Source organism: Plodia interpunctella, chromosome 23 (genome assembly GCF_027563975.2).
Source record: "Plodia interpunctella isolate USDA-ARS_2022_Savannah chromosome 23, ilPloInte3.2, whole genome shotgun sequence".
Taxonomy (NCBI): Eukaryota; Metazoa; Arthropoda; class Insecta; order Lepidoptera; family Pyralidae; genus Plodia; species Plodia interpunctella.
The window spans coordinates 1,279,945-1,307,438 of NC_071316.1; the positions used below are offsets into that span (position 1 = coordinate 1,279,945).

Below are 27,494 nucleotides of genomic sequence, written 5' to 3' on the forward strand. Positions count from 1 at the left end.
AAAATGGACACCTAAATAAAAAATTTTGAAAAAAATATTTTTTTATTTATTTTATCAATATCTACCACCGTATCAGACAGTCCGCGTCATGTAAAAGTATCGCGGCAATTTGGAGCTATTAATTAAGGACGACCACGTTGTTGAGGTTCATGACGCGGACTCTACCTGCTATCGTCATATAGAAACAAAGTAACTTTTTGTTAAATAATGTTTAAAGTACTTATATATATTTTTTCGGAATCACTTCTGTATGTCAGCAGTCAATTTTTTATATAAATATACAGAAGTGAGATGACAAGTCTAGAGAAACACAGTCACATACAGTCTGTGATACATCATGTCAGTCTGTCTGTAACGAGTAGAAAACGGAATCAGTAGATAATATTGTACGCAGTACCACAGATTACATAATACCCTAGCAGCAGCACCTACTAATTCCATGGTAGAAAACGAATTTACGGCGCACTCATTTGTTTTCTACTCTTTGTGACATTAAGCCCGTAATTTTTTAAAAAGAAGTACCCCTGACGTTTCTGTCTGTGTGACTGCGATAAACTCAAAAACTACTGGACGGATTTTTATACAGTTTTCACCCTTAAATAATGTATTTCTAAGGAAGGTTCAGGTGTATAATTCATTATAGTTCAAGCCCGAAGCGGGGACAGACCGCTAGTTAAAAATAAAATGTAAAAATAGTTAATCCATGACTTTATTTCGTATTTCATATCAATTCATACACATATTCGTATTACTAGATTGAGAAAATAATTCCCTTGCTCACTATAGAACTTTACTATTTATAAATCACATTTAACATTTTAACGCTAGGTTAATTACATATTCATCTGCAGCGGCGATGGCAAGCTACACAGTTAATGAATTGAAAGAGACAGCACTACATTAGTCGACTTTTCTGATACAAGAAATCGTGGCGCGAAAACAATAACTGGTAGTATAAAAAAAATACGTTAAAATTACAATCTAGCGGAATAGTGACCGCAAATTATGAGGATGTCTGACCAAAATTTCGAAAAGCCTAATTATCAATACGAAACTAGTGACATGAATCTAGTTTCATTGTGAAGTCAATACACATGTAACAAAATGAACTTAATGAAACTATTTTCATGCCACTAATCAATAACTAGGCTTCGACATCAAAAACTAGTTCTCATACGATTTGATACTATAATAATGATTGAGCAGCTATTATAAAAAAAAATACGTAGAATGTTATATTTAAAAACCATAACTCCGCCATTTTGGCGTTATTCAAGTTTTACAAAAAATCGAGCATTTCTTGAAATGTCCCAATGTACGAAAACATTTATAAAAAAACCGATAATATTGAACGTAAAATCGAATGGTCCCAAAACAAATTGTATCAAATAACTCGAACCTACTAAAAATTCATTGTATCATGACTCGAAAGAATATTCAAAATTTTAGCGTTGCTTTTTTAAAAATTATACTTTTCGGGTATGAGCCAGTTACCCTGTATCACCATGCACAAAAATTTACCCAAAAATTTACAAACTAACCAGTGAGTATTACTCGAATACAAAACAAGAAAATTAATAATAAAAATAATTGCAACGCGCAGAACAGACATATGGTGCGAAAAATTATGAATTTTAGTGGGCGCGTAATCACCCACTCGCCTTTTACGATTCCCGTTCGCATCATAAGTCTGTAACGCTTCACACAAGCTTACATTAATAGTAACATTGGTTTATTGTACAATTTCATCCTGTCCAAGCTAAAAATAAAAATTCCTATTGACATTAAAATAACTAATTTTAAAAACACAAATAAAAACATGGGGTATCTACCCTATTGCCCATACCAGCGTTGGCGGACTATCGATAGATTTACTATCGACAGTTTTCATCTGAAAAACCCGTGCATATCGATTTTACTATTATTTTTACTTCTGCATAAAAAATGACAAATTTAGCCAAACGTAAGTCGCAGTTCACATCTGTGGAAAATAGCACATGATCTGGCATATAACTTGTCACTAGCATACATAATATATGTGAAAGAAAAGTAATGAGCGAATGGACGGTACTCCATGCAATTACTAGTGGCAATATGCCAGATCATACGTCACTTTATAACATGTTCCCATTGCTCATTTGTGCCCCGTTGCGACGACGCAATAAACATTGCAGCTCTTCGTTTTTTCTATAGTTTTTGATATCGATGTCAGTTGCTATGCGTCGAACACGACGGAGCCACAAAGTATTGCGTCGTCGCAACGGAGCGCGACTGAGCAATGAGGACGCGCCCTAAGCAATAGGAAATATTACGTAATATACAAACCATCAGTCGCGATGGCGCCAAAATATCATTTTTTAAGGCTAGGTCGACTGTCACTGTCAAAAATACGATGTTTACATACACTTTACTTGTTGATAAACTGCCCTCTGGCGTGATAAATTCACAGTAATATTCTCTATTCACTTCTTTTAGCTAATAAATGAATATGCAACGTAAGATTTTTCTCGATATTTACATATTGTTATTTGTGCATACAACCTTTTGCAAGTCATGAACGCTAGGGTCCTACACAAAATAGTCGCAACACATATAAAATAATTCGTATCACTATTTCTATTAGAAACTCTTGAATAAGTCACTTATAAATTCTTGCAAATCCCACAAGAATAAACAAGTGAGATATTATAAAAACACAATTTTACTAAAGTAAAACTGTTATTTACATAAACACAAAGGAGAATAGTTGAGAGAAATGTTTTTGAAAATAGTTTATTTTTAATGTATTCTGGAATGTTCGAGAAGACATTTTTTTACTGTATTCAGGATGAATTCCCAACAATATTCCCAATATTTCTTGATTACTGAGATCGTTTCGTATTTTCTAATTGGTCTGTACATCGACCGTCAGCTAACAAATATTTAAAGCAATAAAAAAAACTCAACAGGCAAAATGTAACGAGATATTGGGAAGACTTGACCATTTGAGCATCTGTTTGTTTTGTTGTGTATATAAAATTGACGATATAATTAAATAACAATAAAAAAAGATCTGCTACGGCGACGTCGCTACCAAAATTAAAATTAAAATAAAAACTAATTTCATATCATGGACACAATACATCTACAGAGAAGCCAAAAGATTATTATAGTGATTACGCCGCTAGATGTAGTAAAGGAACGTTTGAAAGTGTCCAAAGAAATTTTTTGTCTGTTTAGTACGCATGCGCGAGCGCATTTTAAACGTAAATCACAGTAACCGGACTTCACGTGACCAATGGCGCCCACTAATGAGCGAAAAAACGTCAACGCGTAGTTTCAAACTATATAAAATATTTTGTATTGTCCCCTATCAGAGTGCGCTCATAGAACATCAGATACCAGAAACGGGAAATCGCTCAGAAGAGAGAGAGAGAGAGAGGTCCAGAAATTGTTTTTTTTTGTTTAGTTTATCCATATGGAAAGGCAAAGGGTTCTAATCCCATACACCCATCGTCAGTAGTTTTTTATTTTACTTAATGACGTTGTAATAAAAGGCGTAAACCAAGTCTTTTGTATGTGCAGAATTAACAAGCAGACGCTCAAATCTATGGCACTGATAAAAAAAATTCTGAAATGTCAATATTTTTCTCTATTTGACATTAACCGCGAATTTAAATTTTCCCCAAAATAATAACAATACGACAGCTGTAAATGTTACGTATTAAAAAAATCTGTGATTACATTCCATTTCACGCTTTCAAACTGCGTTCCGTTACAACAAAAAATGTTAAGTTATTAGTAAAAAAAAAAATTATGAAAAATCACGGTAGACATTAGACCGCGCCATGAAATAAGTCCCGTAGACGCGGCGCCACTGTCGCTGATAAAACAACATGGCCGACTTTAAATTAAGTTAGTTCCAAATATCGCCGCGAAACTTATTACGTGGCGTGGACTTTGACACAAAAATACAAGTAGAAAAAAAAACAAATAGAAAAACAAAACAAGCAAGCGCGGTGCTATCATTAAAAAAGTACTAACATAGAATATCTAGAAGCTTTAAAATTATATCACAATAGTATTTCTAATGGCTATAGTTTTTACAAAAGAAACCTTATACTCCGAAAGACCGCGGCTTCACTCGCGTAAAAAATATCCATGAGAATTTTAGGTTAATGATAATAGTATTTTTAGTACCCCTGATTAATTGATACGTATAGGGATTCGGAAAAGAGTCTGCTAGTTACGTTTTTTGTCTCTTTCGCACGAGACACGATTCAAAACCGATAAAACAGTACTAAGGCATAAGAATATATACAAACCAGGCAGTAAACTCAATCCCTATCACAATGGATAGTAATTACGGCGGTGTAATACTTGACAGCTTAAAATCCTTCACCCAAGCATAAGACTATAGACAGAAAAAACTATAGACATCACCATCTTTCATTTCACTCATACAAGAGAAACACGTAAAAATGCACGAGGAGAAGCGGGATAGAGCGCTTATGTTTTGTCCCTTACCACGCGTCGCCTTTCACTAGGCCCATCCTACTGCGTTATATCAATTAGACGTAAACATATGTATGAAATAGTCCTATCTCATGTGATGTCTCAATCGTCTATAGCTTTCTCGGTCTAAGTTCAATAAAATTGACAAAATTTCAAATGGATAATATTGGGTGTTTCAAATGTCAAAATATATGAAAAATTGTGATGCCGCGGCATAAAACTAATCACTTTAAATGAGATTAAAAAGACATAGTGACTTAGCGCAATTTATAAGCGCTTAGCCAACAAAAATACTACAATACGCCTCAACAATGTAATACTGGATAAACTAAGAGTGCGGACTCATTGCTGCGGCTGCTGCGCTCCGTTACGCGTCAACTGATCATCAGTATTGTATGCCACAACTGCAGTACAGCGACGCCAAAACACGAAATATGAAACGACGGAATAGCAACGCTGCATTTACGCAACGGAGCATTGAGGCCGCTCTCAAACATAGCCATCGAGACGCAAGAGGCCCGTTTTGACTGAGTACATTTTATTTCAATATTTTAAAATGTGTTCTTTGTACAATAAATATTATTACAAACAAACATACATATCTTTTGCCATTGTGCGTTGGCTTTTACGAGAGCAGTCTGTCATGATCTACTAGGTAGATCTTTTCCATATAGTGTTCTTTGACTATGCTTTAAATTTATCCCAATAGATCCACGCTTTTGCCAAAACGAGCCTCTTCAACCTCGTATAATTTTTACATGGAATATCAATGACATTAATATGAAAAATCGAAAATTTCGTTCGTATATCGTTTTAATGTTTAGTATCGTATCTTTTTATAAGAATACTAAAATATTTATGTACAGTCAACAGCACATTAAACTACCCAAAATTCATTGCAATCTCGCCGCTATTACCGCGCCATAGAGGTTCAGGCAGGGTAACTTGATGTGCTGTAGACTGTACAGTGGCGATCATCCAAGCATTACTGTTTCTGAGTGAGTCCTTTGCTAGCAAAAATCTATATAGGCATACCTCCTTTCGTATTTTCTATTCCACTGCCAATTACTGAATCTGTAACATTTGTTCTCGAAAACAACTGTAAAATTGAAAACAAAAACTCACAATTTTTAGTGACTGACATAAAGAATAAACACCCGTTCGATTGTTATATTGATTGGTGCTATATAAGCGGCCAGACAGACAAAAATTAACTTAATGACAGTAATGCTTGCTTGAAATACCTATACACATAAAAATATAAAATAGCCAACTATTAAAAATATGAGACAATTTCACTGTCCAAAATTGATTAAAATATTATGACAAAAAGGCGCCATTTTTATAGACGCCATTTTCTCCGCAAGCCTCCGACGAGCCAAGACCTTGTATAACATCAATTCTACATCGAACTATTTGTGCCACAGAATAAAAAATAATAATTTTATACAGCCTACACACAGTCTAATGAAGCTTACGGTATTTTTTTTTACGTTTTTCTCATTAAACTCATGCAAAATCACCATTTAATTTACACGTCGTTTAAGATCAAAAATATTTACAACATTAACCTTAAGTCTTAATACACAATAGGTCTGTTTCACCACAAATTCATAAAATATTATACTGATAAATGCTATTATTACATGAACTGCTATCAAACACTTGTATAACACAATTTTTAACACTATCTGTTCGATCGGATAGTTTATCAGTAAGCGGTGAAACAGAATCAACATTCATCCTATTATTTTGCAGTTAAATTGCTGATAACTACAAATATAATACGCACTGAAGCATTATCCAATTTTTAGCCAATTTTCAAAAAGGAGTTCAATGCATCGGAATCTATCAAGACACTGAATACCATCCTTAATCGAAGAACACATTCATAAACCGACGGAACCTATACAACCGAAACCGACGGAACCTATATACCGATATGAACACCAGATTGATATTAAAATTTCAACGATTCCTTGCAATCAAACATAATAAATTAATATACATATCGCAGACATATTGTTCAATCCGTTTTACATAAAGACGTCGTTTTACGGTTACGGCTACTTAACGTTAATTCGGATTATAAAACGGCTGTGATAAAGTACGCCGTATTGAATGAAACATAGTGATAAATATGGCGTTAAAATAGTTATATATTTCAGGATTTGGTCTTGACACATGTTTGATTTCCATTTTTATTTCAGAATGATTATAATTATAGTACAAAACAAAGTCGCTTCCCGCTGTTTGTCCTTGTGCATGTCACGTGCATCTTTAAACTGACGCAACGGATTTTGTTGTGGTATTTTTTATAGTTTTTTTTTTTTATACACAGTGTAATTCCGGAGGGAGGTTTTGTTGTATAATTTTTTATGAATTTCATTTATTATGAATTTTTAAGCTGGGACGCGCCGTCAGATAACTTTTAGATTTTTAAAAAGAAAGCTTTAGGTGTATATTTATTATGTATTCATCCGAACGAAACCAGGGCGCGCCGCTAGTGTTAAATAAAGGTCTTTATAACTTTATAGATTCGATTATAGAAAATAATGTTTTTCTTACACAAGACTCAGAATAGTAAGTTAAGTTTCACTAAATTTACGAGTACTGGAAAAAAAATATTGATTTATTTTTGAGATAAAATATAGCCTATAGCAATCCTGGATAACGTACCATTCTAATGGTGAAAGAAATTTTGAAATCTGTTCAGTAACCTCAAACACACAAACGCTTACATCTTTAGAATAATAGTATAGATTATAAACACTTTGATGAAAACAATTTTTTAGACCATATCTAAAAAAATCATTCATAAAGGAGTAGGAGGAGCCTTTTTAGGATACCGTACGTAATTATCACAAATTTGGTATATATATAAACTCACCTACCCTTTTCGTATTTCTCATTACAATCCACTAAATTCAATTTTCATCTAAATTCAATCTTATTAGCATAAATATGAACATCATAGCGATAGATATTTTACGTATACATGAATTTAATTAAACGATTACTTTGTCCACTTTTTGGCGTACCCAGATGTTAAGCATCGGACCGTGGGCTGTGATTCTTAACGGCTGAGAAAACAACCGAGAAAACGCGCTGATGATAGAAAGGCTGAACATACCAATAAAGAGATATTATAAGCGCATATGTACACAACGATTACCGAAAATATACATCTATATGTTGTTAAAAAAATCTCAAAATTCAAGAGTATCTACAACCAAACCACATACACTAAATTAGACTGTAGACAAAGGAAACTATAGACATCGTCCCATCTTTTGTTTCGCTCATACAAGAAAGAGAAACGCGTATTAATACACGAGAAACGGGACGTAGCGCTGATATTTTTTGTCCCTCATCGTGGGTCCAGTTTTACAACGCCCATCTTGTCGCTTCATATGAGATAGGTCGGAAAGTTGTATTGAAATGGCTACGCTGTCTCGTTGTCTTTAGTTTTCTTTGTCTATGTCATAGACCGTCGTCCTATGACCATAGATGTTGTTATTCTGTGACCTTACTTCTCGCCGGATGATGAGCTAGACGCGCGACCGCGGTTTTTCTTGCCCTTCTTCTCCTCATTTTCTTGTCTGTCTTGTTTGTTGTCGTCTTGGACTTTTTGTTGTTGAGGGGGGTGAGGTTGTGTTGACGTGTTGTTCTGTAATAATGTATTTCACATCATAAAGCAAGTATTTTTATAAAAATGACATTTTTGCCTTACTGTAATCATTATTGAATTCAACGCGTGACAAAAAAAAATAAATATAAAAAACCGTTGAGGAGTTCCCTCTTAGGGAGCCGATCCTGGGTGCACTATAGCACTTATCATAAAAATGCATTGTCTTGGAAACTGAAGAAGAAGCGAAGTAGAAAATAACATTGCAGCACAAGCGGAAGTAAATGAAATTTAACTTGAAAAGATTTGATTACGGACAAATAAACATCGTGACAGATGAAACGAAATAAAAATAAATTAATATAAAACACTGAAATAAGAGAGTATGATACGTCACGTAACTACAGCGTTTACACCAAGCGAGCGCTGATCATATCCCCATATATCTTTGTTCACCAAACGTACCTTCTTCTTATTCTTCTCCGCCTTCTTCCCCGGGCGATCCTCGTCGTCTCGCTTGCGGCCCATCACGCCTAGTAGTTTGCTCACCATACTGTTCTTGCGAGTATCTGTCACTATCTCTGAAGAATCCGGCAGCTGGAATTAATGACTTCGGCTACAGACGAATCACAGACAAATTTGAGTCTTATAGCTCAGTCATAATGACATTTTCGGTGTCAGTTTAGTCCATCAGGTTTTCTACTTTCATAATTTACGAGGCATTCAATTTATAAATAAACTAGACAGCTTAAATATGCCCTTGGGAATTGACGATAACTTTTTTTTTAATAAACCGATTTTGATAAAACGAACTTTAAATGTTTTGCTGAATTAAAACAAAGCAATTGGTGAAAGTTTTAAGTAAATCGGTTCACAACAACAGACAAACAAAAAAATTTTTTTTTTTTTTTGCTTTCTATTATTCTTTAGTTTCACTCTATCAATTTCAGTCAAAAATACTAAATGTACAGACATAATATTATTACTGCTTTATTATACGTACGTACGATAAATGTAATAAACATTATTTAATTTAACAAAAATCAAAAAGAACAGACCTTTACTGCATCCACCGATTCTTGTCTCTTCAGAGCAGCCTCGTTCTTCTTAAACGACTCCTTCCTAGCTTCGATCTTCTCCTGCTTCTTCTCTATCTTCTCCTGCTTCCTAGCATCGGCTTTCTCCTGCTTCTCTGTCTTCTTCACCGAACCGGTCCGCTCCATCGCCTTTTCTGTCTTATTTTCTTCTGAAATAATGTGAAAAATTCATTTTAATTCCACCACATTTATTGTTGTAAAAAAACCTAAGCCAGCTAAATAAATCTCTCTTCATAGTCGTATTACTCATAGCAGATGTCGTGGTCATTACATGGAATTAAACACACACAACAACTTTCTTGGCATTAGTAATGGAGTGGTTTGCCATTGCCCCTTCTCCATTTCACACACAAGTTAATAATCAACCAGTGTGCAGGTTTCCTCACGATGTTTTCCTTCGCCGGAAGCAAGTGGCGGTCGATGAAAACTACTATACCTGAGTCAGATTGGTATACAAACTCATGTGGCACGAGTATGATTCGAACCTGGGACCATTCGACCCATAGGCGAGCGTCTTAACCATTACACCACCACCGCCCCTGACTTGGCAGATAAATCTACCTGAAATCAATTGCCAAAGTTAAAGAAATAACTAACCTTTAACATCTTGTTTATGTTCTTGTTTACTCTCCTTCTTTGAATCCTGCTTGAGTTCCTTCTTAGACTCTTGTTTCTCTAACTTCTTTATCGAATCCTGTTTCTTCAGCTCAGGTTTCTCCTTCTTCTTCTCCTTCCCTTTCGAGTCCTCGTCCTTGAGACTGGAGTCTGACTTCTTGCGAGCCTTGGGCTGTGGTTCCGAAGGTGGTTGTGGTAGGGGTACGGGTGGGGGCGGTTCGATTGGAGGTTTTTGTTTGTCATCTACCATCAAACTGAGATCTGTGCTTGTTCGGCTGTCGTCTGAAAATTGTTTGATCACAAATTAGAGAATTAAATTTTTATGACATACTTTGCACAACATAAAAAGTTAACTAAAAGCAGATTTAATGCCATATGGCATACTCAGACAGTCAAACTTTAGATTATACACAAGCAAGTTTATTTCTTAGACAAATTAAAAAACTTTCAATATTCATTTCGCTACAACTTTTAACGACTTAACCGATTTTTATGCTTTGATCAAACAGATTTTGATCAAACATATCTAAGAATCACCTTCTTCAAAATCAAATAAAAAAAACCGCATCCAAATCGATTCACCCGTTGATGAGCTACGGTGCCACGTACACAAACAGACAGACACACTTAGCAGTCAAACTTATAACACCCCTCTTTTTGCGTCGCGGGTTAAAAAAGATATTTAATAAAAATCATTACTATAAATAACTAATAAGTATTATACAAGCTTTTATATAGTGTCATAATGTGTGTCTAATTAATAAATTGTAATTAAAATACTAGTTTCCTAGTAGCAGGTGAGAAAAACACGAGAAAATCAAGAGAAACTAACGACAGATGTTCACTCTATACATCGGATATAAATAGATTTATTATTAAATTGCCGACCTCGATGGCACAGTGGTAAAATGCTTGCCCCTGAACCGAGAGGTCCCGGGTTCGATCCCCGGTCGGGTCATGATGGAAATGATCTTTTTCTGATTGGCCCGGGTCTTGGATGTTTATCTATACATGTATTTGTTATAAAATATAGTATCGTTGAGTTAATATCACATAACACAAGTCTCGAACTTACTTTGGGGCTAGCTCAATCTGTGTAATTTGTCCTAATATATTTATTTATTTATTTATTTATAGATCGATATCAGACGACGATGTTCCATGACCATCTCCAGCACATCATAAAAAAAAACACATGAAAAACACGCGAGAAATAATCACCCAGATTGATCTCCCTGGAAGTGTCGATATTGGACATATCCGCCGACCCGTCGGCGTACGAGTCGTCGGACAGAGACAGGGACGCGAACGACGTCGACGTGTCGAACGCGGACTTGTCCATGCTCGGTTTGGGAGATGACGTGAATATGCTCGGCGTTGGCTGTTTTGCTGGCGTCCTGCTGGAGCTAAAACAAAATCTTGCTTAGAACAATTGTTTTCATTTAATTTCGATGACGATGACGATAAAAAATTTATCTGTTGTCTGTACTTCGACGTGATCTCATCGGAGCAATTACTCGATTTTGCCGTTAAGCATAGGAGCTGGGCTCCGCGAATATTAGTGACATGATAACGATTGATTTCTCACATACACATGTCTAGTTTTTACTTTTCATATGTTTACATCTAGACGTATAGGTACTTCCCAAACTATATAGAAAATCCGTCTCAATAAAATTACTTGAATTAGGAAACAAAACTAAGTTACTAAAAAGCTTTTTTATCGCTCGAAATTCTCATATGTATTACATTTTATCCGAACCATTCTCATGTATTACATTTGTACAGACAGAGAACCTACAAACAAAAACTTACCTATTAGGCAAGTTCCTTGCATGATGCGTCGGAGAATCTTTTTCCTCGGCAATCCTTGGCAGCAACGGCTCATCGGTCTTCTCCTGCGGGGGCGGCGTGGGGGGCGCGGGGGCGGGCGCGCGCCACACCACCCCCCGCCGCGACCCCCCGGCCCCCACGCCCCCGGCGACCCCCACACCCACCCCTACGGTCACAGCCACGCCGCCACAGCAAAGGGGAGATATTGAGCATTTAGATTCCGCTGAGCGAGGGTGTAACCTGTATTGAGGAATATTATCACTATACATAATATTTCTTTTAACATTATATAAGGCGAAAGCCTGTCTGTCAGTGTTATTAAAGACAGAACATAGTAATCAATCTATTATATTCTATACCCACAAAAGCATTCTTATTTTTGTTCACGATTTCACGGCTAAACCGCTGAGCCGATTTTGATGATATTTGGAACGGATATGGTTAATGACCTGGGATCAAACAGACTACCACGGGCGAAGCTGCGAGCAATAGATAGTTTACAATATATAAGTATAACATCTAGAAATCATGTTCAATCTACAAATTTCATTGCAATACTCAACGCTAGCAAATTCATAGTAAGGTTCAATAAAAAATATTTTAGACTCCAGTCTTTCTAATGAACAATATTTCAAATTTAAATAAGCATGACATGAAACTGGATGAGGAAAACACAAAATGTATGAAAACTGAGACCAACAAGAAACAAATGTGAACAGGAAATCAAACACACATACATGCAAATGAAATTAATAAATATATATATCCTCGTATATTGTAAATACTCCATAATTTAATTTAAATAATCGTTCTAGGTATAAATTTTTATAGTGTTGAAGATTTGAATATAGGGTTAAATAACTTAGAATAGCTTTATAAAATATAAAGCGACCCTAATCGTACCGCTCCCACCCGACAAGATGACGTTCATCGAAAACTGGACTTTAATGCTGTAGACATATTGACAACAAATTAGCGAACTATTCGCTGTCAACTCTCATCTTGTCAATGTAAAATATGTCTACTGAGTAGGCTTTAAAACCCATTTTTCAATGAACGACATCTTGCCAGCCAGCCGTTTTGACCATAAACTTTAATAAAAACAATAATGGTAAACCCTTGTATGATAGGAACCAACTCTGTTTAATTTCTTCTCAGCAGCGGTCGTTCCGAAATGCCATTGTGTAGGGCTTTGAGAAAAACTGTATAATTTAAAATTTTACGTGAAAAAATGCCTACAAAGGTATCATTTCCGTGTAAAATTCTTTGATTTGGACTTCGTTGGGAACTGTGCATAGCACACTTCTGTGCCTTATGACCTTAACTCACCTATCTGGAGACAAGGCCCGCCTGAGGAGGGGGGAGGCGGGGTCCCTCCTCGCCCAGGCCCTCCGCCCGCACTCCCGCGCAGCCAATGGCGACGGACTTCGGGCCTCGCATCGACTAGATATTATATTATTTATATAGACACGTGATAGGTTAGTGACAGTTGGAGATGCTATGAATTTAGAAATTTTTATAGTCTGTCTTTAAATCTATAAAGAGTAGCAAACTGATGTTTTACAAACAAAATTTTTTTATCATTGCAATACAAAATCTGAAAATGGTTTTGATTGGTTAGCACATCCAGTGTTGCCCGTCAAATGAAAATGGCGCCCTCATTTGTTTTCTACTGTTTATAGATAAAGACGAATTTGTTTTATGACTTATTAAATATTACTATTTTTTGGCCCAGTTATGATTAAGATATGAAAAATGACCATGTTTTAAACAGTGAATTATTCAAGAGAATGAAAACGCTAAATACAACGAGAAAGTTCTAGATGACTCAAATAACCCATAGACTCGCCAATGTGCACGAAATTACACGAATGTTCGCATGATTTCTCAAACAATAAAATGGCATATGACATTCTCCCATAAGCGAAGCCCCGTGACGGATTCCAGTCCATTACTCAGTGCCATATAAGTGCCCACGTCAGGGCGTGGGAGGTTAAACAATACACGAGTGAATTATATGTAACCAGCTTGTACAGTCAACCATTTAAACTTCAATCTTTCTTGGTCAAATTTAACTTGCAAGATTTGTGACTTAACATAGATACAATTCAAGTTAAATAGAATCTTTTAAAAACAGATAATTTTACCAAAATTATTGACAAAATCTTAGTGAGACCTAAACCTAAAAGTTTTTAAACTCTCATAGGTAAACGACTTTGTGTCTGAAACAGCGTTTGGATAAATTATAGATTCGAGTTTTAATATGATGAGAAACAACGAGAAACCTAAAAAAATTCTCATTTCATGTCAAAATAGCTGATAAATGATAATAAACTTGACCATAGCAATTAATTTGTCATTGGCCTCATCATTAATCACTACATAGTTTCTAAACTATCTTATTTTAAACTACGCAACGTATTTTGATGTAGTTTTGACTGTTATTTAGACAATTCACGAAGGTTCTTACACACATAAATTAATAGACCGGGTCGCTAATTTATTATAAAACAACTAAATACCCACCTAGTAGGAGAAGCGGGTTGCGGTTGTGGTTGCGGCGAGGGGGAAGGGGTTCTCGCGAGGGGGGATAGTGGCATGTGTTGTAGTGACGCCCTCCTCACCTCCCCCCCTACGCTGACGTTGCCAACATTGCTCACGCCCCCAGCGACTAGTTTGTGTTTGAGCCCGTGGAGGGATGATGGCCTGAGAGTATAAATTATACATATTATATACAATGATTTGAAGTGAGTTTTTTTAGAAAAGCCAACGTTACATTGGCATGTTTTTTAATAATTTTACAGCAATATACATTAAAATAGACTTTTACGTAAATCACTTTTCATTTATAAATGTTTTATTTTACATAAATTTTAAAATAAAACTTGCACTAAAATTTTAAACAACTTTGAAGCAGATAACTTCGAGTTAAAATTATATGTACAGGTTTAGTTTGAACTATAATGTATTATTACAATAAGGCTGATGATTATTTAATGTACTATTTTTTTGTTTATTCAAAAAATAAAAAAATAAACTCAATTATTCAAAAAATACCTACATACATTGCCTTTGCTTATTCGCAGAAAAAATATATAAAACCGCGTTTACTTTAATATATTTTTGAAGGAAAAAGGTCTAACAGTACCTTTGGTAGTGAGTGGTTGTGTGATGGGGGCTGTCGGTGGCGGGGGACGAGGGGGCCGGCGAGGGGGAGTCCGCCCCCGCGCTCGACACGATCTGTATTCATCACCAATCAATATGTTGATTAATATGCCAATCATAAAGACATTAATTACATATGTAAATACAATTTTTATGGTTCTTAAGGACCACATCATTGTCTTCTTCGTAGTTGTATTCCTCATGGCTGAGGGTCGTAAGGGTACATACCCTCACGAACCTCAGACATGAGGGATACATGGACTGAACCGTGTAGATTTTGCGTGAAAGAGTAACATATGTATGAATGTTACTCTTTCAAGCAACTCGACGGATTGATATAAAAAATTAAGTACACGGGTAGAATATAAGCTGGAATAACAGATAAGGTACTTTTATCCCAAAATCCTCACAGGAGCGAAGCTCCAAGGTGCAGCTAGTAATATTTCTATTATAGTGTAATATGCTTTATCCATACTAATTTAATAAATATGAAAGTTCCGCTTTTTATATGCATGTAGCTAAAGACTTGTAATTATTACGTTTAGACAAAAGTTGTATAACAAAAGGTGTTAAGTCACTTTAAACCTTATGTACGTTTGGAAGGTTATGCGTTAGATACCAGTAACCCTGTATGTAGGGTTACTGGTATCTAACAAGTGACATACCTGATGCATCTCCTGCGAGGCACGCTTGCTGGATATCCGGCGGAACAGTGAGCAGCGGCGGCGCGGGCGCGGCCGCGGCGGCGCCGACGCCCGCCGCCCGCCCCCGGCCCTGCGCCGCCCGCCCGCCTTTACACAAACACTGTATTCACTAACCATTCGACACAGCGTCGCACGAGTTTAAGATTTAGGGAATTATTCAAATAATGACGTGAAAAAGTGCCTGAGAAGGACTAATTTCTGAATAAATGATTTTATTTGATAGAAGGGTTAGGAATGCTGGGTTACGAAAGCTTAGGAATAGACGCGAAGAACGACTTTGTTTAATGTGTATTATGTAGTGATTTTTCTTCACTTTTTTATGAATATTTTCACGTCACAAAATGAAGCCATGACAACATGTCTGTGTAGTCTCAGTTTGAATTTTATTTCGAAGTGGTCACAATGTTGTCACTTTTGTGTTGTGTCTTTTATAGATAGATAAAAGATTTCATCTTATCTGTATTCTATTTTATTAGTTTTCTGGCACCTAAGAACGACGAAGGCCGAACGTAAATAATTGGAGAAGGCAAAGAAGATTTAAAACCCTTCGAGCCAAGAGATGAACAAATTAAACAATAATACGATAATTAAAAGTCTACGCCTAGATCTAGACGAAAACAAGCACCTAGGTGTTGCCAACTGAGACCTAGGAATATCTCCATCTGTAGTAATAGTAATATTTCCTCATGGCTGAGAGTCGTGATCATCACTTGTAATGGAACACACACAACAACTTTCTTGGCACTATTAATGAAGTATTTTGCCATTTGCCTTCTCCATTTCACACACAAATTAATAATCAATCAGTGTGCAGATTTCCTTCGCATATTTTTCTTCACAGGAAGCCAGTGGTAGTCTATTAAAACTACAACACATGAGTCAAATTGGTATACAAATACGAACTCATGTAGCACGAGTAGGATTCGAAACTGTGACCTTTCGATCCACAGGCGGGCGTCTTGACCATTACACCATCACCGCTTCGGGATATAGCGGTGAAATATATATTCTCACCTGTATTGTAGTTTGGTCAAGCGGCGTAGCTCTCAACGTGGCGTGTGGTGCAGCCAACAGCAAACGCAACACCTTCAAACAAATTGAAGACAATATTACAAATGTTTTACAAAAATATCATTTTTTGCTACAAGCTTTTATTGTCGTAAATGAGATCTTGTTGCATTAGACACGTTAAAAAAAAATTTATAGTAAACAAGTTGAGAAGTTCGCTCGTCGGTAGCCGACATTATACAACAAAATCTTCCTCAGGAATAACACTATCTATTGGTGGAAACCGGACTATAATCCGTACGGTAGTTTGTTCATCGCGTTCGTACAGACAGACTTGAAAGGGAGACTTTTTAAAAATATGTAAATATCTATCTACATAGAATTCATGAACAAATAAAAATAAAATAGTACAAGTTATCCTACTAATATTATAAACGCGAAAGTTTATGAGGATTTATGTATGTATGTTTGTCACTCACACGCAAAATCTACTGAGATTTAGTACACGGGTAGAGTATAGTACCTGGGATAACACATAAGGCACCTTTTATCTCGAAATTCCCACAGGAGCGAAGCCACGGGGCGCAGCTAGTATATAAGTATAAGCGGGACGATCTAGACAAGTTTCAGCGTGGTTGGCAACAAACTAGCTCAAGTGAAAAACCTATAGAAGATAAAGTCCCAGCAGTGGGACACATAAAAATAAAATAGTACAAGTTACCTGTGTGTGCAGCATCCCCTGCACAGACTCCCCGTTGAGCTGAGTTATGAGATCCCCCGCCCGCAGCCCCGCCGCCCACGCAGCTCCCTGTTCGCTCACCGCCTGCAATACATTCATTTATTTATTTAACCGTTTATGTACACGGATAAACAAGAAATACTAGTAATTTATTTTTTTACTAAGGACCCGTCCCGGCTTCGCTCGGGTAAAACTATAATCATAACTAATATTATAATAAAAATCCCAACTAATATTATAAATGGGAAAGGTAAATGTTCGTTTGTTACCTCTTCCCGCATTATCTACTGGACCGATTGTTATGAAATTTGGTATACGGGTAGAAAATAACCTAGAACAAGACATGGAGTACTACTTTTTATCCCCATATTCCCACGGGAGCGTAGCCCCAGGGCACAGCTAGTAACATTATAATGCAAAAGTAAGTTTGTTACTTCATGAAACTCTATCCACTCGACCAATCTTCTTGAAATTTTGCATACATGTAGACTGAAGTATGGACATTTATCCCGAAAAATTAATACGGGCGAAGCCACGGTCAAAAGCTAGTAATTTGTACACTTAAACCAGTGAAACCTATATAAAAATGCGTCGAGTAGTTTTTGAATATATCGCGTCCATACAGACAGACGCGATACATCTATTTATAATATGTAAGAATGAATTTGCAACGTGGGAAGTTTTAATTTTAAAATTGAATATTTCAATTAAAATACATAATATCAAGATTAACGTATCAAAACATGTGACATAGAATATTTACCGAAACAAGATGGTGCATTGTATAATAGTCGGTATCGCCGTAATACACGCGAACAGTGTGTATTGTGAAGCCAAATCCTCTCGGTCCACGACGAACGACTATAGGAGGTTTCGACGACTGGATCAGCCTGGGAATGTATTGAAAACATATCATTTTTAGAAAGTTTAATCGTTAATTCAACTGTTACAAACACACAAATAGAAAAACCGCAGATCTTTTAACATTAAAACGCAGTACAAAACATATGTGTGCTTTTAGGAGAGAGGGGAGAAACTACATACACGGTTACATTCAATGGTTTTCTGTAGCTCCCAGACGAAAAGCGGAAAGTTCAAAAGTATTTTTCTCCCTACGGGTTGGAATGGATTTGAACATGAACATGAACATATGCACCACACCCAGCCAGCTCAGAGGCTGAAACGGACAAGCCGAAAACAGGCCGCAGGCCGTACCTATGCGACGCTGCTTCTATCCATCAAAGTCACGTTTGCTGGAACATACGTCCTTCGTCTACATGCTTCACCTTGCCACCAAAACTACGTCGAGCTCGCGGTAAGCTCGCTTACATTTTGCTGTCAATGCGAGGTATCAGAGGATGAACCAATCACATTGCGGTGTGGTTGCCGTCGCGTCACAATGGCGCGCTGTGATTGGTTAGCTGCGTCTCACTGCGAATTGACTCGATAATGAGATGTAAATAGCAAAGTCACACTATACACACCGTTGTCGTATAAACGCCTCTCGTTCACAATACAATATGATTATTTTATACGTGTAATTATTAATATCAAAATGTGTTTCTATATAAATATCAGTGGCGAAGCCTCCCTACAACACGATTCCTGCCGGCTTACCTTGACAGATTCTAATATATATATATTTTTTATTATTAACAATAATAGCTTAGTCTACTCTTAGAAAAATCCTTACTAGTTACTATAGGTATGTAAGCCGACGAACGATCGCATTACCTACCTTAGTAATATTAAAAACGAGCCCATATAAAACGACAATTTTATCGTGAGCCACATAATTACATTGCGCGCTTTATAAAGACATTCTTCAATATCGTAATACTAAATACGCAATGCATTTGAAATCGCGCAAACGCACACATAAGATTTTACTATCGCGCCTCGGTCACGACAACCCGCCTATGTTTTTGGGAATTTTAAGAATTAAGATGAATGAAATTCACACACACATGCTTAATACCACTACATAGAACCAATCGTCGATATACGGCGACCTATAACCCGATCTCAAATCGCCTCCCAATCTTTTTGTAGCAGGTATTAAGGATTTGATTGGCTTGGCAACTATTAACCAATCAGAGCGATGCTGCCTAGCGTCCTGTCAAAATTAGTCACACTCATTAATTAACGCGCGCATTTGCAATGCACAGGTTTTTTATGCTAATTTATTTGTTGTGATTTGTGTTGTGTTTGATTGTGAAACCTAAAAAATCAAAAATAATGAAATTTTACTTGCCAAGAGTGTATTGTGCGTAGTGTTTCTGTAAAGGTTTGTTTGTTTTTTGTCGTCACATAGGTCGTAGTACGTATATGAGAAATTTACGCGTTGTCCGTGTTTTTGGTCCGGCTTTACCTCTATTTTTTTTCACGCCACTGATAAATATGTATAATACTCACGAATGGTTGGCCAGTGCGAATGGTGAAGGTGGGTCGCGACACGGTGAAGAATCTCGCGAGGAGTTAGTGGACGAAGTGTTGCCTGCACATGGCGACCCTGCCCCACCGCCTATAGATAGGTCCTCCGCTGTAACAAACATTGTATACATATAAACGTTTTTTACGATCTTCGGTACACCATCGGGTCATGTTTAACATAACAAGGCTTTATGCAAGTATGTGGAATTTAAAGTTTATTTTAAACTTGTGAATATTACTAAGACGGCATTAAGGGCATATCCATTCGCTAAGATTCGGCACTGACACTATATAACAGGCGATCTAATTTTTAACCCCCGACGCAAAAATATGGGTGTTATAAAGTTTAACGTGTCTGTGTATCTGTATGCGGCATAGTAGCTCGCAAACGGATGAACCGATTTTCGTTTAGTTTTTTTTTTTTGTCATAGATAATTTTATCTCGAGTGTTCTTAGCCATGTTTCATAAAAATCGGTTCAGCCGTTCATAAGTGTTGTAGCGAAATGAATATTGAAGAGAATGAATATGAATATTGATAAGACGGGGCTTTTTGAATTTGTGTAACAGATAAACTTGTCTTTGTCATTATTCAAAGCCCGAGGTCAGATTATGACGTAGTTAAGTCCAAAAGTTAGTAGCTTGTGAGTTATAACTATTTAATCTAAAAATTTACGTGAAAAAGTGCATGTGAAGGTCTAATTTCTAAATAAATTAATTGGGATTTGAAGTCTATATATTTCTACGGTGGAATCCCACGACGAACACCTACATACCTGGGTGTATGACCAATGAAAGCCCCGAGGTACTTGCGGAGCGCCTCATAGATTTGGGCGCTATGAGAGCTGATGGCCTGACCTTGTCCACTTTCTCCACTTTGTCCGGCTTGTCCAGGCTTCGTTCTTCGCGCCTTGGTACGTCCGCTCTGAAAATATAAAAATAATTTGTAACAGTCGTATACATCACCATTCATTGCTGCATCAACACCAGCCGCAGCGTGTGGATGCATCAATGAAAGGCCCAGGCCCACGAACGGCCCAGGAACGGCCACGATTGACCCCCTGAAGTAGCAGGTCACGGTCATAGTGGGCCTGACGGTGGCTCGTGTTATTTAATGAGATTAGACTTAAAAAAAAAACACTTACAATCTCGGAACCAAGGCCATGCTAGTGGGCTGTGGCTGGTGTTGGTGCAGCAATGAATGGCCCAGGCCCACGGCTCCGATCGACCCCATGGAGCCGTGGGACACGGTCATAGTGGGCCTGAAGGTGGCTCGGCGTCGGCACGCGGGGGAAACGTCATCGGAATCCGTTTGAGAGGATTCCGCTGTTGAAGCACTACCTCCGACCATCTAGAGAAATATATGGAAATATAAATATTTTTCTAGCGATTTTGCGGTGGTGGCAACAGTCTGCCATCGATAGAGAGTTGTGGAAAAGTATGGGGAGACCTTTGCCCAGCAGTGGGACACATCGACTGACTAAAAAAACCGGGTTGCACTCCGGTAGTGCCGGCAAAAGTGGAAACTTAAATATTAACGTTGTGCATTTTTGATGTCTTACTAATTTTCGATCAGGTCACGTATCCTGACGCGAGTTTAACGTTTTTTACACCCATAACAAAAAGTGCACAACGCATCTAAAGAAAGTTTTCACTTCAAAAATAGCGGTTATGATAATGTCACAGGAATAAATATCTTGTTTTATTTAGTTTTAGATTTCATTCTTATCCATTCACACATCATCACGTAATAATAAAGTATTTAAACTAATTTAATTCCGTTTGTATATAGTGATATTTATTACAATTGGGTGATAAACCCAAATACTCATTGAAGCGGTGGTAGTGTAATGGTTAAGACGCGCGCCTGTGGATCGAAAGGTCTCAAGTTCGTATCCTACTCGTGCCATATGAGTTTGTATACCATTTAATCTGACTCATATATAGTAATTTTCATCGACTACCACATGCTTCCGATGAAGGAAAACATCGTGAGGAAACCAGCACACTGGTTGACAGTTTAGTTCCCTAGTGTGTATGTGACTACCTGCCACTAGATAGCGGTAAGTAGTCGTAAAAGTCATATCAAATGCCTTATCAAATATATTATATATTAGGACAAATCACACAGATTGAGCTAGCCCCAAAGTAAGTTTGAGACTTGTGTTATGGGATACTAACTCAACGATACTATATTTTATACATATATATAGTTAAACATCCAAGACCCTGGCCAATCAGAAAAAGATCATTTTCCATCATGACCCGACCGGGATCGAACCCGGGACCTCTCGGTTCAGTGGCAAGAACTTTACCACTGCGCCACCGAGGTCATCAGATTGACAATATCGTTTTTCTAATAGAATTAAAAACAGCTCCCATCTAAAAACTGACTTTCCACACTATGAAATTTATCTGGCAGCTAATTGTATACTCATATGGGCCATACAAAAGGAGTTATTAAAAGTAGCTGCGTTCTTTAATTAGGAGCCTGCGTTATTAACGATATAGTATTTTATGCTATGGCTATTTGAAAAATAAAGAAGTATATCAAATTATACACTCACAGGACATTTATGATGATGCAAATGCGGAGCCGTTGGCGTCGTCGGCGGCCCCGCGCTGTCTGGGGTGCCAGGCCAGCTGTCCGTGCTCTGGGAATAAATTCAATCAGTTAGTGCTGCAGTAGTTAAATAATTCGATCAATTTTTTATAATAATAATAACATCCTTACACACAAGTCTCAATATATTAGATATACATCCATTAACTTTCACCCTACTGCAAAAAGCAGTTATACTAAACACTTGTCGTATAGTTCGCAAATTTCTTTCTTCAGACTCTTAATTTCTTTTTTCTTTTCAATTGGTTACGTTTGGCCACGAGCTCGCGTATCCAATAAAACTCCTCAAAATTAATTTTGAGTGAAATATAAAAATACAAAGAAGAATAATAATAATAATAACATGCCGAATCACACGTAAATTCCTAACTTCGTCTACCCTCACGTCAACCTTCAGCATATAAAACTTTTCCCTCTTACGCTTGGCTTCGGCCCGCGTATGAGGCGTATACCCTTTTTTATTTTTTTTATTTATTTAAAAAAAGGAGAATACATTTATAAAAGTATAATAATAATAATAATAAATCTTTACTGTCTCACCGTAACCACAAAAACGTTTACAAAACAACTTAAGAATTACTCAAATTATCTTAATATATTACTTAATAAAAAGGAAGAATGATTATGGTGGGTTGATACCTACTCGTAAACTAGGAATATTCCTGTATCTCAGGATATCAACCCTCCACCCCAGTAAATGTATAAACAAAAAAAAAAGAACGAAATCATAAAAATGAGCAAAACAATGCAATTTACCTATTTTTTTAAACACAAAACTTATTAGGCGCTTCGTAACAAGTAAACAAGTGACTCAGACACTAAGCTGTCCACGCCTACTGCACCGGCAGACTTTTTCTAATACGAAAGAATGGCGATAAGGACTTAGTACGACAACATGTGGACTGAGGTAACTTTTTAATTTTAAGTTATGTATACAGTTATCTTATTTAATTATTCAAATCCATTATTGTCCAGATTTCAAAACCTTTAAAACAATTTATCAACGTAAAGTCTTCGGTTCCATAATATGTTTTTCAAATTCGAAAAATGGATTGCTTTAAATTAATTGCGTAGGAACAGTATAAATAATTTATTACAGCACTTCAAATGTTTAAGAATCAGCTGTGATTTTACAACCGGCCGCCTGTCTGTCAAGCCTCTTTGGGAATGCTATTGTTGCCTATCAGCGGCCTAGGCTAATGTGCTTCTTACGACATCCACGGGAGGATATAGATGGACGTCCTATTCTAGGGCGGAACAACGTCATAAAGATTGTATTTGTGTGATTTTATTTGCAAAAACAAGAGTTTACATTATTTACAATGTGATGTAAGAAAACTTAATCATACATATTTCACCGGCTATGGGGATGCAAATTTAAATAGAGAGATAGCACTATTATATCGATAGTACATAAATACTATGTAATATTGTCATAAATTTCTCACCCTAGACTCGTGAGAAACATGTGACTGAGAATGATGGTAATGCCTCCTCCATTGCGGCGAAGTGCTCGAGAACGCGGCGAACACGGGGTCCTCGCGGCCCTCGTTGCTGTCCGCGGCTTCGTCCGTGTCCACTTCGCTATGGTTGTAGCGGTCGCAACGACCTGTAGGATAGACAAGAATTTTGGAAAACAATTGCACAGTTTTGTTTGTCACTAAAACTTATGTTTATCACTGATAACCGTTAGTGGGCTTATAGAACTGATAACTTATCAGCCCTTGCTATCATCTGCATTTTGTTTTATACGTAGACAGGACCTTAAGACATCTTTAAAATAATAATAAGATGAAGAAAATCAGAATGCGAGCGGAAAATTTTCATCTCGTTATTTTCAATATACATTATTTTATATATTATGTTTTACATAACAAAGCAATTAAATTTATAAACGTCGTAATAACTTTCGTTTCGCAGAAGAAACGAAACCGACAACTAACATCTATTGTCGCTCATCGGCTTTACAATGCTAAACTTGTAGATTTTTATGAGATAGGCGTCTAGCTCCTTGTGTATAATTTTGTTTCTTTATTTAAGCATTAATATTTATGGGCCGAGCACGCATTGACTATTAATGTCAAGTATTCTTGTATTTCATATTGCCCAATATGAAATACAAGAATACTTGACCAAATTTAGAAATTTTCATTAATGTGTCAAATTTATACAACAGCTGCAACTATTTCACCGGGCCACGTATCTTTTATATTCATTCGTATTGCACAATAAAATTGCTTAACTAATCAAATCATAAGTCGAAGACGAGAAACTCATAAGACAAAAAAGTGAGAAATTACGATTTCTCACTACACAAAGTGAGAAACAATACTCACTGTCAAAATAGCTAGTGTCTTCGTCGTTCTCCAACTGCGGAATGAACTCCGCTTTCCGCCTGAGGAGATTGTTCCAGTCCAATCCGTAGAAATACAGGTGTTCCTGTGATAAATGTTAAATTACTCTCTATACTTGTTATATCTATATAGATGGAACATTGAAAGAAGAATGGTCGACTATATAGTCAACCATTCCTCTTTAATTGTTCAAATCTAGAACTCTTAAAGCGTGTTTCACTGCTTGGTGATATACTCTACGAACATATTTTTATTACACGGCATGCAGATTTATCTAGCAGTTATGTGTCAGATTACAGTATGATATTTTGCCAAAAAGTGGTGAAATAGGCCCCTAGGATTTTTTCTTAAAACAGGGATTAATTTAAGAAATACAATATTGACAAAATAATCTGAAAGGTAATTCAAAAATAATTCATTGTATGAGTTGTTGGCTGGCTGGTATCAAGTGATTTTTGATAAATAGGGACATACAGAACTAAAATGACTTTACCTTGACTTGATGCGTGCCTCCAGTCCCGAGCCTGTCGCGAGGGTTCCTCGCTAGCAACTCCGTGATGATGGCCCGCGCTTCCACCGCTATGGGGAAGTCTTCTTCCGACGGCCATTCTATGTCATCTGTCATGAGAAATAAGGTTTTTTATATCAAAGGAATAACAGTATTGACACGTTATTTTTCTACAATATAAATATAAAGAAGAAACATTTATTCTGATCATTATACCTACTCACCTGATCATACTACCCTTCCTGTCACCGTCGAAGTTATGGTTACAAACAAGGACGATTAAATCTTCGATCGTTTATGGTTAAAGAAAATAGTTTCAAAGGATGAAGGGATGACCTCAACTAGTGTGCAGGTTTCCTCACAATGTTATCCTTCACCGGAAAAAAGTGTCAGACTCATATGGCACGAGTAGGGTTCGAACCTGCGACCTTTCGTTCACAGGCGGACGTTCTTAACCACTTGACCACCACAGCTTCGCGTACTAACCATTGACGGTGTGGGCGAAGAGTTCCTCAGGCGTGTCTCCGAAGAAGGGCACGCATCCCACCAGGAATTCGTACAGAATGATGCCCATAGACCACCAATCCACTGGCTTTCCGTAACCCTGTATATAAATATCGATGTCTAAAAATTACGACGAAAAGTTATAGAGAAATTTGAAAAAAATCCATACTAATCTTAACTAACATTATGAATGCGAAAGTAAGTTTGTTTATTACATCTTCACGCTATATGGTAAAGGACATAGGGTTTTCATCCCGGAAACTGTTCCCGTGGGAAATATACGCGGGCGAGACCGCGGTAAAAAGATTGTAATATAAATGTGAAAGTATGTCTATTTGTCAGTCTGTTCCGCTTTCCGATGACAGAGAGACACATACCTGTCGCAATATAACTTCGGGCGCGATGTACTCCGGTGTGCCGCACACTTGCTTATCAGAGAACTGGCGTGCTTCTCTGTCTGCATATTCTTCGTACAGATTCGTCGCCACTATAATAACAAACATGTTATTGATACGTTGAATTTAATGAATCAACATTACAGCTACATATTTATTACTAGACGTTGCCCGGGGCTTTTTGCTCCCGTGGTAATTTTGAGATAAAATATACCTTGTATAATGTACCTTTCTAATGGTGAAATCATTTTTGAAATCGGTTGAATAGTTTCGGAAATTACCCGCCGAAACATACAAACTAATACCTCTACTCTGTATAATAATAGTATAGATGGAGATATAAGCTGTATTATCTAGATATTAAGCTTCAAAATGCACAAATAAAAAACTGCCTAGTATTGTAATGTATTTTGCATTTGACCTCTGTCATTTTATTTCATTCAGAAGACTAAACAGCGCGTCGCAATACAAGATACAATAACATATTTAAATGGCGACAGCAAACATTTAAATATAGAACGAAAACAATAAATGAAGGGAGCGTAAATAAGTAAAGTACAAAGAGAAAATAAAAAATAAGAAGTGTCAAACAATGTTCGGTCTTTGGATGGGTGACCAAAATGTGTTATCTTGAGCACATCCTAGCTGGTCCAGGTTATATTTGCAGTCGTTAAAACCCGCCAATCCGCAATAGGCCCACGTGGGTCATAGCCAATGGGGTGAATTTCACAAGCGTTTGGAACTCCGCCACGGGCATTAGTGTTTATTAAATTGTATTATACACAGTAATCAATTTAATTGTCCTATTTTATAAATAAGTAAAGTACTGGTACAATGTTAATTTTATAAATGTTTAATTTCAAAACAATATATGTCGGACTCTAATGAAACGCGCCGCGTTCAAACGCTCGTGAAATTCACCCCCATACCCTTAATCCATCCATAAGGAAGGCCTGTGCCCCATCAGTGGGGACGTTAAAATGTCTGTTGATGACTGAAGTGCAAAAATGTAGAATACTGAATACCTACTAAAATAAACAATCGGAAATCTCTTGAGAAATCTTGTATCATAACCATAATAAATATATACACCTTTGATTTTGAAAAAAAACATAACCGATCAGCTAACGATTAGTCGGAAGCGTTAATTTACGATCGGGTGAAATCGGAATGCGGTCGATCACGCGATCCGCTCGCCTCCCGCGGCCCCGCGCCTCGATTTTCGTAATATTTTGAAATTCCGTTTTTTGTGACCCTAACTTCTATGTAAGTGATAAGTGATAAGGTTTTTTTTAATAAAGAGATTATAACAACCACGTTTATATAAGTCTTCATTACAAATAATTTACAAGACAAGTATCCTAACCTTGATCCTAACTAATATTATAAATGTGCA

General features: G+C 36.9%; 1 protein-coding gene across 4 annotated transcripts in view; it reads right to left on the reverse strand.

The window, feature by feature from the left end:
• Positions 1–693: 693 nt before the first annotated feature.
• Positions 694–27,494, reverse strand: part of dop (drop out) — a 73,054-nt gene continuing 46,253 nt past the window's right edge. For 2 of the 4 annotated variants that reach the window (XM_053763211.2, XM_064436779.1), the window contains 22 exons: positions 26,081–26,190; positions 25,686–25,803; positions 25,185–25,309; positions 24,674–24,776; positions 23,786–23,946; positions 22,282–22,368; positions 20,860–21,065; positions 20,491–20,639; positions 19,699–19,825; positions 18,047–18,173; positions 17,266–17,367; positions 16,551–16,622; positions 15,498–15,623; positions 14,816–14,907; positions 14,194–14,373; positions 12,997–13,110; positions 11,650–11,907; positions 11,056–11,240; positions 9,817–10,116; positions 9,181–9,368; positions 8,588–8,719; positions 694–8,164 (listed from right to left, as the gene is read on the reverse strand). In XM_053763211.2, the coding sequence (XP_053619186.1) occupies positions 8,024–8,164; positions 8,588–8,719; positions 9,181–9,368; positions 9,817–10,116; positions 11,056–11,240; positions 11,650–11,907; positions 12,997–13,110; positions 14,194–14,373; positions 14,816–14,907; positions 15,498–15,623; positions 16,551–16,622; positions 17,266–17,367; positions 18,047–18,173; positions 19,699–19,825; positions 20,491–20,639; positions 20,860–21,065; positions 22,282–22,368; positions 23,786–23,946; positions 24,674–24,776; positions 25,185–25,309; positions 25,686–25,803; positions 26,081–26,190 (3,203 nt within the window). In that variant the 3' untranslated portion in view covers positions 694–8,023. The remainder of the gene's footprint in view (positions 8,165–8,587; positions 8,720–9,180; positions 9,369–9,816; positions 10,117–11,055; positions 11,241–11,649; positions 11,908–12,996; positions 13,111–14,193; positions 14,374–14,815; positions 14,908–15,497; positions 15,624–16,550; positions 16,623–17,265; positions 17,368–18,046; positions 18,174–19,698; positions 19,826–20,490; positions 20,640–20,859; positions 21,066–22,281; positions 22,369–23,785; positions 23,947–24,673; positions 24,777–25,184; positions 25,310–25,685; positions 25,804–26,080; positions 26,191–27,494) is intronic. The other 2 variants (XM_053763212.2, XM_064436780.1) reach the window with 1 other exon arrangement.